This window comes from Lolium rigidum, chromosome 6 (genome assembly GCF_022539505.1).
Source record: "Lolium rigidum isolate FL_2022 chromosome 6, APGP_CSIRO_Lrig_0.1, whole genome shotgun sequence".
In the NCBI taxonomy this organism is placed as follows: Eukaryota; Viridiplantae; Streptophyta; class Magnoliopsida; order Poales; family Poaceae; genus Lolium; species Lolium rigidum.
Window position 1 is genome coordinate 240,979,855 of NC_061513.1, and position 9,379 is coordinate 240,989,233.

The window sequence follows — 9,379 nt, forward strand, 5'->3', positions numbered from 1 at the left end:
TGTTTATGATAAATGTTTATATACATGCTATAATTGTATTAACCGAAACATTGATACATGTGTGTTATGTAAACAACAAGAAGTCCCTAGTAAGCCTCTTGTATAACTAGCTTGTTGATTAATTGATGATCATCGTTTCATGATCATGAACATTGGATGTTATTAATAACAAGGTTATATCATTATGTGAATGATGTAATGGACACACCCAATTAAGCGTAGCATAAGATCACGTCATTAAGTTCATTTGCTATAAGCTTTCAATACATAGTTACCTAGTCCTTTCGACCATGAGATCATGTAAATCACTTATGCCGGAAGGGTACTTTGATTACATCAAACGCCATCTGCGTAAATGGGTGGTTATAAAGGTGGGATTAGGTATCCGGAAAGTATGAGTTGAGGCATATGGATCAACAAGTGGGATTTGTCCATCCCGATGACGGATAGATATACTCTGGGCCCTCTCGGTGGAATGTCGTCTAATTAGTTTGCAAACATATGAATGGTTCATAAGAGACTACATACCATGGTACGAGTAAAGAGTACTTGTCATGAGACGAGGTTGAACGAGGTATAGAGATACCGATGATCAAACCTCGGACAAGTAAAATATCGCGTGACAAAGGGAATCGGTATCGTATGTAAATGGTTCATTCGATCACTAAGTCATCGTTGAATATGTGGGAGCCATTATGGATCTCCAGATCCCGCTATTGGTTATTGGTCGGAGAGAAGTCTCAACCATGTCTACATAGTTCGTGAACCGTAGGGTGACACACTTAAGGTTTGATGTCGTTTGAGTAGATATGGAATATGGAATGGAGTTCGAAGTTTTGTTCGGAGTCTTGGATGGGATCTAGGACATCACGAGGAGTTCCGGAATGGTCCGGAGAATAAGATTCATATATAGGAAGTCATATTCCAAGTTTGGAAATGATCCGGTGCATTTATGGAAGGTTCTAGAAGGTTCTAGAAAAGTTCGGAAGAAACGCACTATGGAAGGTGGAGTCCCGGAAGGACTCCACAACCATGGCCGGCCAAACCCTAGAGGGAGGAGTCCTAGGTGGACTCCACCTGTGGTGGCCGGCCACCCCCACCTCAAGGAAGGGTGGGAGTCCCACCTTGAGTAGGACTCCCCCCTTGAGTAGGTTTCCCACCAAAGGTAGGTTTTGGTGTTGGGGTCTTATTCGAAGACTTGGACTACAAATCTTGGGGCTTCCACCTATATAATGAGGAGCAAGGGGAGGGGGCCGACCACCCCAAGTCCACTAGTTGGCCGCACCCCCAAGGCCGGCGCCCCAAACCCTAGCCTGCTCCCCAAACCCTAGCCGCCTCCTCCTCCACCACAACTCCCGCAGCGCATAGGCGAAGCCCTGCCGGAGTTCTCCACCACCACCGCCACCACGCCGTCGTGCTGCCGGGATTCCGAGGAGGATCTACTACTTCCGCTGCCCGCCGGAACGGGGAGAAGGACGTCGTCTTCATCAACACCGAACGTGTGACCGAGAACGGAGGTGTCTGCCCGATTGTGGCACCGTCAAGATCAAGATCTTCTACGCGCTTTTGCAAGCGGCAAGTGATCGTCTACATCCACCCCGAGATCTAATCTCGTTAAGCTTTGCGAATCTTCGAGGGTTAGTCTCTTCATCTCCTCGTTGCTACCGTCTACTAGATTAGATCTTGGCTTGTGTTTCGTTCTTGCGGTTGGAATTTTTTTGTTTTCTATGCTACGAATCCCCTCACATCGGCCCCTGGTTTGGCCGTAGGAGGTAGCACACTACTAGTTATCCGAAGGGTAATGCCCACATCACCTGTCGTACTGGCTTTGCGCAACCTCATCGAACGCGATGGGGTTGTCCAAGATGTCTTCATCATACGCGTGGTTCACTAACTCGATACGCGTGTTTTCATGAAACCATTGGAGATAGTTGTCGAAACCGGCCACGTCGTACGGGACAACCTCGACACGTCTGCCATTCCGTATCGCTTACAAACAGTGTTGGAACGCTGTCACGTGAATCCTATGATGGACATGCCAATTCGTGATCTTCCTCTGCCGATGCCTATCAAGCCTACAAGATATTGAGCACAATGGATAAAGTTAGATTCTATCGCTTCCTATGATCAACAAGTTTCCATAGCATGATTCAAGAAGTTTACCTATGGAGCGCGTGGTCCGTGTCTTGCCACTGAGGTGGGCACTCCTGATACAACCCAAACTGCCTCATCACTCTGTGCGGCTGGTGGTATTCAACAAGCCACATGCATATGAGTGGGCACCACATACGCCAGAAACCCGCTTCCTCCAAGCACTTGGGGTTGAGGTCACTCATCGCCGAGACAATACGGTAAAAGGTACCATATGGTTCCCAATCCACCTGCAGCATACAAATATTTCAAAATTTACAACACGCCAATAAAACTTATGAAATAGGATAGCAAAAGAGTGATGGCTTAAAATCGGTTACCTGCTCAGCGGTAAGAGTGTCCAACTCCTCAGTGTAGTGCCTGTACATGACCATTGGATCACTCGTCATCTCCGAGACATTGTCCCAAATGTATGCCCAAGTGGGCTCCCGATCACGGTTCACGGTAGTGCCTGTACATGACCATTGGATTACCTGTCCCACCGCACGCTGGCCTCGCCTGATCCCGATCTTGGGTGGTGTTTGAGAGCGGCGGTGGGCGGAGGTCCTTTCTCACCACTGAGGTTGTTCTGGTAATGAAGCCATGGCCTCTGGTTGAGTATCCTGGGCCGCCCAACAGATATGCGGTCCTAGCTCCATACAGAAAGTAGGAGCAAGCATCCACCAATACCGCCGCTCCCAATCCTGCGACAACATTCGTCCAACTGCATACATAAGACATTTTGTTAGTACTATGTCTAGCAGACTACTATAGAAGAATAGTACAGATAGCTAATCATCACCTGCCGGTAGAGGTAGACAAGTGCCGCTGTTCCCCAACTCCACTGGTGCTCCAACACCGTAAGCGCCTTGAGCCAACACCAGTGGGCCAACTTCCCACCACTGTCAGCAAAGAGAGTCCTCGAAAGCATATACCACAAATACACTCGGATGTATGTCCTGAGAGTGTCATTGTCGGCCTCTGGCGGGCAAGTACCAAAGTTAGTCCTGATCCAAAGGAAATTTGCGCTGGCGGGAGTTCTATCCTTTTTATCTTGTGGCTCCGGAGGAGCCAGGCCAATAAGGTCCTCCATCTGTCCGCGCCACCCATCAGAAGCTGTGTTCATACACAGTGGCTCGCCCTGAATAGGAAGTCCAAGGATCATGGAAACATCCTGAAGAGTAGGGGTCATCTCGCAGGCCCTCAAGTGGAAGGTGTGCGTCTCCGGCCTCCACCTGTCGACAAGGGCGGTGAGTGCCGCGGCGTTCATGTTCTCCCCCCCCGGCTTACAAGCGTGATGAACGGGAGAAGACCGGTAGGCTGGATGAACTCCGTGTACCTCTCGTCATACGGCATTTCACTTACTGTGCCGTGGTAACGAATCTTCAAGGGGTGAAGAACCTACAAGCACATCCAGACACATAATATTATGCCATATCCAATGTAATAAAACAAGAGGTGTTAACAAAAATAAATATTAGTACCTTCCCCCTTTCCGTCATATGAAAAGCCCGGTGATCCTTGTCATACTCATGATCTAGGAGCCACACCATTCTACATGTTTACACAAATACACACAATAAGAACTACCATACAATCACCATACATGTTCTAAATATGAATTTTCCTAAGACATACCATTCCTAAGCACATAGTAGGCATATGTAAGACAATAGAATGCATTTGCTAAGCTCCAATTTTGCATTTCAACACATACATACATAGGGTTTCATACATACACACATACATTCATATCTAGGGTTCCAAAAAAATCATATCTAGGGTTCCATACATACATATCTAGGGTTCCATGCATACATAAATGAAGCACAATCTAGGATTTCACATCTAGGGTTCATATCCAAATCTAGGATTTCACATCTAGGGTTCATATCCAAATCAAGCATAATCTTTGAAATTAGTGGATGAAAACATGGGGATCGGAGGAGAATACCTTGAGAAAGGGGTTGGGAAGAGATTGCCTGGACAGATCTGACGAATTGATGGCCGATTTGGTGGGGGAGATGGCGGGGAGGAGGAGGAACCGCCGGGCCGCCTTATTCTTGCGCCGGAACAGAGAGGAGAAGAGATGAGAGCTCGGGTTGGGGCGAGCGCGGGCGCCACACATAAGTGGATGTGTGGCGCCCTTCCGAGCGGCGACACAGTTTCAATGTGTGGCGCCGATGGTAGCGGTGCCACACATCCTGCCACGTCAGAGTCGAGCACACATCATCATCGATCGCGCCACATCGGATGAGCGAGTGGCGTCGCTCGCACGGGCGTCACACAGTGAGGTGCCGCCGATGGAAGAGACGCCACACAAAAGGGTTAGATGAGTGAAATAGTTTGACCAGAGGGTCAGTCTGTGCTTTTCTTTCAAAAAAGATTATTTTTGTCAAAATCGCCTCCGAATTTGCACTTTGGCTCGACTTGTCTTGCCGATGCGATCTGGCCGATCACAACGCACAAAGCCAATAAGTAGGCCCGGCTGTCGGTCGGTGTCTGTAAAATAGGACATCCGGCCAGCAGCAGCAGCAGATCCGTCAAGGGAAGGCCGCCGCCGCACGGCTCCGCCGCTCGCCCCCGTCCCTCCTTCTTACCGCTTCGATTCGATTCAATCCCATTCACGCTCTCGCTCCCGCCTGCTTCAAATCTTCTCTCTCGCGCGCGCGCGCTTTTTATGCACGTTTCCCCCATCCCCATGGCTGCCCACACCCAGGTGTTCCCCCCGGTCCAGCACCAGCAGCAGCTTGCGGCGGCGCATGCGCCGCAGCCGCTGCCGCCGGTTCAGCCTAAGCCGACGAGGGCGTCGCTGTCGTACGAGGAGATCTCCAAGCTCTTCTCCCTCCCCATCGCCGAGGCCGCCTCCATCCTAGGTAACCACGCCCACCCCGTCTCCTCTAAACTTCCCCCAATTCATTCCCCGCCTCCATCCTAGGTCACCTTGCTCATCTTCTCCGCAGGCGTCTGCACCAGCGTCCTCAAGAGGATTTGCCGCACACACGGGATCGTCAGGTGGCCCTATCGGAAGGTCAAAATCCTCTCTGCTGCTCTGTGCCTGTTTCTAAAAACCTCGACTTTTAATTATGGCTTGTCTATGGCTTCATGCTGTTGCCAGAATCTAGCACAGATAGAGGGATGCTTATGTAGACTCATCGAACCAAACCTAATGTGTTTAGTGTGAGCCGAGAACACCTCTACCATGCTCATGGTCATTTGGAAGTTCTAGCCTGCTCCCACATAACTATAAAAAAAAATGAGACCAACCAGGACTAGCCCTTGGTGCCATTGCTTTTATAGATGAAGAAAACACCAGGAGCACCCCGCTGAGCCCAAGACTCGAACCCGGGTGGGCTGCCTGCGCACCCACATGGCTTGCCTACAGAGCGACAATGTGTTCTCGTCTCCCGTAACTATATGTTTATATAAAATTTTGAAAGTCCGAGGCGGAGCTTGAACCGGAACGTAGGGGGGACAAATATCACAAATTGTGCTCAAAATCATCATAACTACTTGCTTACCTACTCTTCTTCGGCGTATAAATAGTAAAATATTATTACTTCATAGTTTTTTTTTCGAGAAAAGGAACCCCACAGGGGATCCCCAGTTTCATTAGAAACTGAGAGTCACTCACAACATTTACATGGTTCAAGGAACTAACTTCAAAATGAAAACCAGGACAAAACCTGCAATCTATTCAACTTGAGGCCAGAAGGAAGCCTAACCATCCAAGCAACAAACCAGAGGCTAGGTAGTTGAACCAAAATTACAGGTTTTCAGGCTACACACCACTACAGGGAAAGATAGCTAAGACAAACGATGATAGATGATGATGTTGCAGCTTTGTCTTCAGCAAGTTTTTGCAGAAACCAAACTAGGTGGTAATCCTCCTCCTCACAGGACTCCATCCGTGATTCTGCCCGAAGACCTCCTGCGCCACATGCGCCATCTTTCTAGCCCCCTTAGCAGTAACTTCTCACCATGGGGTGGTTGTTTGCCCTATGGATTCTGGCTTCGTCTAGGATGGTAGGAATTGATAGATCTGACCTGTACATATGACAAAAATAGACCCTCAGGGAAGCAGCTTCTTTATAAAGGAGCAACAACCTCATGAGCTCCCTGCGGAGTCCAGGGCTCGAACGCGGGCGGGCTGGGCATGTACTCACGGACCTAGCCAACCGAGCGAACCACAATTCTCAGACATACTTATTTATATTTTATATGGTAATATCAGTATAGATATGGGTAAACATGAATGCGTTCACGTGCTTTATTTATTATGTCAAAAACATGCATTGTTTTCACATCTTTCAGTTTTGGAAGGGCGTGGTATTAAAATATCACCAATTCAAACAGATTCCGAAAATTATTAATATTAGCTGAGAATAACTCAAACGCCAAAGGCTTTCTCTTTACATTAGGATTCAACTGCTGTAACAAAACTCAAGCAGTTGGTAAGAGGTGACCGTGTTGCTCCATACAGCCTTTGCAACATTTATTCATAGCATGTCCGTTTCTAATGTTATAAAACATCTCCCGTTTCTGGTTTTCTTGCAACACCTTTAAAATCGCATAATTTATATTGTTACTTGAACATTTGTGCTTGTAGATTGTTTCGGGGAAGGCTGGTGATTCTGCTGAAAGAGAGAAAGCCAAGGAACTTCTTGAGTTGTCAAGAATTGCAAAACAAAAGGACTCTTCTGGCTCATCAACGACGTGAGTACCTTTCCGTTGATATTCTCCATGTATGAGAACTTCTTCTCTTTCTATTAACAGTAAATCCCTCTAAAGGTTAACCAGGCTCATACAAACACTGAATGTTAACTAACTAGGAACATACAACCACTTACTAGTGCTGTTCTCAAGAACTAATACAATTCAGTGAGGTATTTTATTGTGACAGTTTGCCTGAAGTGGAAAGTTTTTCAATATCTTGCAGTTGCATATTGGTGTCTTATTTAAGACATGACAAGTCCTATTTCTAGATTAGGGTGAAGGAAGAATACTTAGGTTAGAGCTTTTTATATGGGCTCTATTATTATGTTCGTGGGGAGGTTATTATCTGCCATGGTAAATACGGATCTTGTATTACCAGAGCAATCTTAACTATTGTGGCGCAGGGGTGGTTCAGGGCACAAATGTCTCCTGGTTACTCCCGGTGCCTATTTGAGATCATCCATAGCATGTTCTGCTAACAGTACTAAGTTATAGTGCATTCGCTATTTGTTGTGCACTTATTTATCAAAGCAGTGTTGGATTTGATGCAGTGCATTATTTTCTATTATGAATAGGAATAACTAATTTTACAACAGAATTTATTCATGTATAAGGTTATTTATAGGTTACTGATTATATTAAGGTTCCTGCTCCTGACCCTGAACAACATAGAATGGTCTCTGACTTTAGTTGTCCAGTGAGAAAATATTGGAACTATTTTTATTATTTATTTTGAAGGAATTGTTGATGAGGCAAATATTCCTTTTTGTCAGCTGTATCTATCTCTACTCCAAAAGGACAACTCCCTGTCTGCTATACTTGTAAATACCTGTGCGTTGCTATGGATCTTCCTTGTATATGCATGTTGCTTAGGAAAAAAAAAGTGCTCCTTTTGTTCCTGATTATTTCCTTGTTTCCAAACTTTCTTGATTGCTTCTTTTCTTCCCAAGCAGAAACCGAATCACAACTTTTACGTTTCCCCTTGCAATCGAAATTTCCTTTTTTGCCTTCATTTCCGTGGGGAGATGGCGGATGGTTGAATGGCATGGGACAGGTTTGATCTTACGGTACATAATAAGTTACTGGTTGAGGGTTCAACTACCCATCTGCTCTCTGAGGGCTTGGGATTATGGGAGTGGTAGCCTGGTTTGGTATGGTCTCTGTTTAAACCATTGTTCTACAGGACTATTTTACATTCAAAGCTTTTCATACATCGTTGTACATTTCTGAGGTTCTTGAATGTTATTAATCCTCTCCATTTCCCTGTTCATGGTACAATGCAGGGTCTTACAGTTTCTCTTAACCTTTCATGAACCAAATGATAATTTCTTCATGCTGTTGTACTGAAGAAACAACTTGCAGCAATTGTCTGATCCTTAATTTCGGTATATTGATAGGTCATCGGTTGCCTTCCAAGGAGTGCCAAAATCTCAACAAGGCAGTGCAAGTGCAAAGGCAGGACAAGTGCCAGGTAGACAAAATGCACCAAATGGATCACAAAGCTTGTTCTCGGTTAGCCAACCCAAAGACATCCCCACCTATATGGATGATTTCAAGTACGGATTCCCCTCATCTGGCCTGTCTTCTGAAACTCTGAAATGGTGGGGGACTGACAGCCACACAGAGACTGCTGCAGCGAAAGATGATGTCCGGGAAGCCCCTGAATCAACAAATGAGGCATCAAAAGGTATGACCGATGATGAGTTAGACTGGGGAGCAGATGAACCCGAAGCTGATGCCGATGCCGATGGAGTGGCTACAACCGATCCATCGGCGCAGCTCTGCTCCCTTAGGAGAAAGGCAGCAGGTGATGGGCGCAGGCTATTGAATGGCGACACTGGCAGGGTTGAGCAATTGTGCAGACTGAACAAGAGGCAGAAGATTATTCTGGCCCAGGTGTTTGGAGCTTCACTGCCAGAACAGTGGAGGAGCAAGCTAGCCTGAATATTTTGCTTGCTGTTGTACCATGTGCAACTCTAGTGAGTGTAGTAACCGATATGGTTTGTCCCCTTCTTGATGTAGCTTACATTTATCAATTTGTGAGAACTGAAAAATATGCCGAAGAATGGTAGAAGCTCTACTTGACTAGATATAGTTTATGTTGTCTTGGAAATTCAACTCAGCTCCAGAGCTCATATGCATTTGCATGAACAGTAAATTGAAAGTAAATAGTAAGAAAATCGAAATTATTTTGGCAACAAATATGCTGGAGTGTTATACTTAGGTGCATATTTTCGTGATAAAATGACATTCTCGATGCTCTGTGCAAAACAAAACAAATGCAGTGCTCTAAAATTGCTTTAAAATGGTCTTTTTAGAGCATCGTTTTTTTGCACAAATTTCTTCATGAAACTTTGCACGCACAGAGCTCTCAACTATATCTCCACAAAAAAAAATTAAAAAAAAAAGAGACCCATGGGCATATTCTCATAAAAGAAGCTAAATGAGCTGCAAATCAGCGTCCGAGGAAATTCGAACCCAGCCACCAACTCAAGCTAACCATCTAACCCTCCGGTCATTCTCATATCTCAAC

General features: G+C 45.9%; 1 protein-coding gene across 1 annotated transcript; it reads left to right on the plus strand.

Annotated features, from left to right (window-relative positions):
• The first annotated feature begins 4,831 nt into the window (after window positions 1-4,831).
• Window positions 4,832-9,048, plus strand: LOC124663872. Its single transcript, XM_047201523.1, has 4 exons — window positions 4,832-5,006; window positions 5,094-5,161; window positions 6,740-6,846; window positions 8,244-9,048. The coding sequence occupies exons 1-4, from the start codon at window positions 4,832-4,834 to the stop codon at window positions 8,788-8,790; spliced, it is 897 nt and encodes a 298-aa protein (XP_047057479.1). The 3' UTR covers window positions 8,791-9,048.
• Window positions 9,049-9,379: the final 331 nt, after the last annotated feature.

What these genes read in the sequence shown, in the direction of transcription:
- LOC124663872 (XM_047201523.1), top strand. Translation starts at nt 4,832, where the DNA reads ATGGCTGCCCACACCCAGGTGTTCCCCCCGGTCCAGCACCAGCAGCAG. An exon ending in TCAGGTGGCCCTATCGGAAG is followed by an intron (nt 5,162 to 6,739) that starts GTCAAAATCCTC and finishes TTGTGCTTGTAG; the next exon opens with ATTGTTTCGGGGAAGGCTGG. An exon ending in TCTTCTGGCTCATCAACGAC is followed by an intron (nt 6,847 to 8,243) that starts GTGAGTACCTTT and finishes GTATATTGATAG; the next exon opens with GTCATCGGTTGCCTTCCAAG.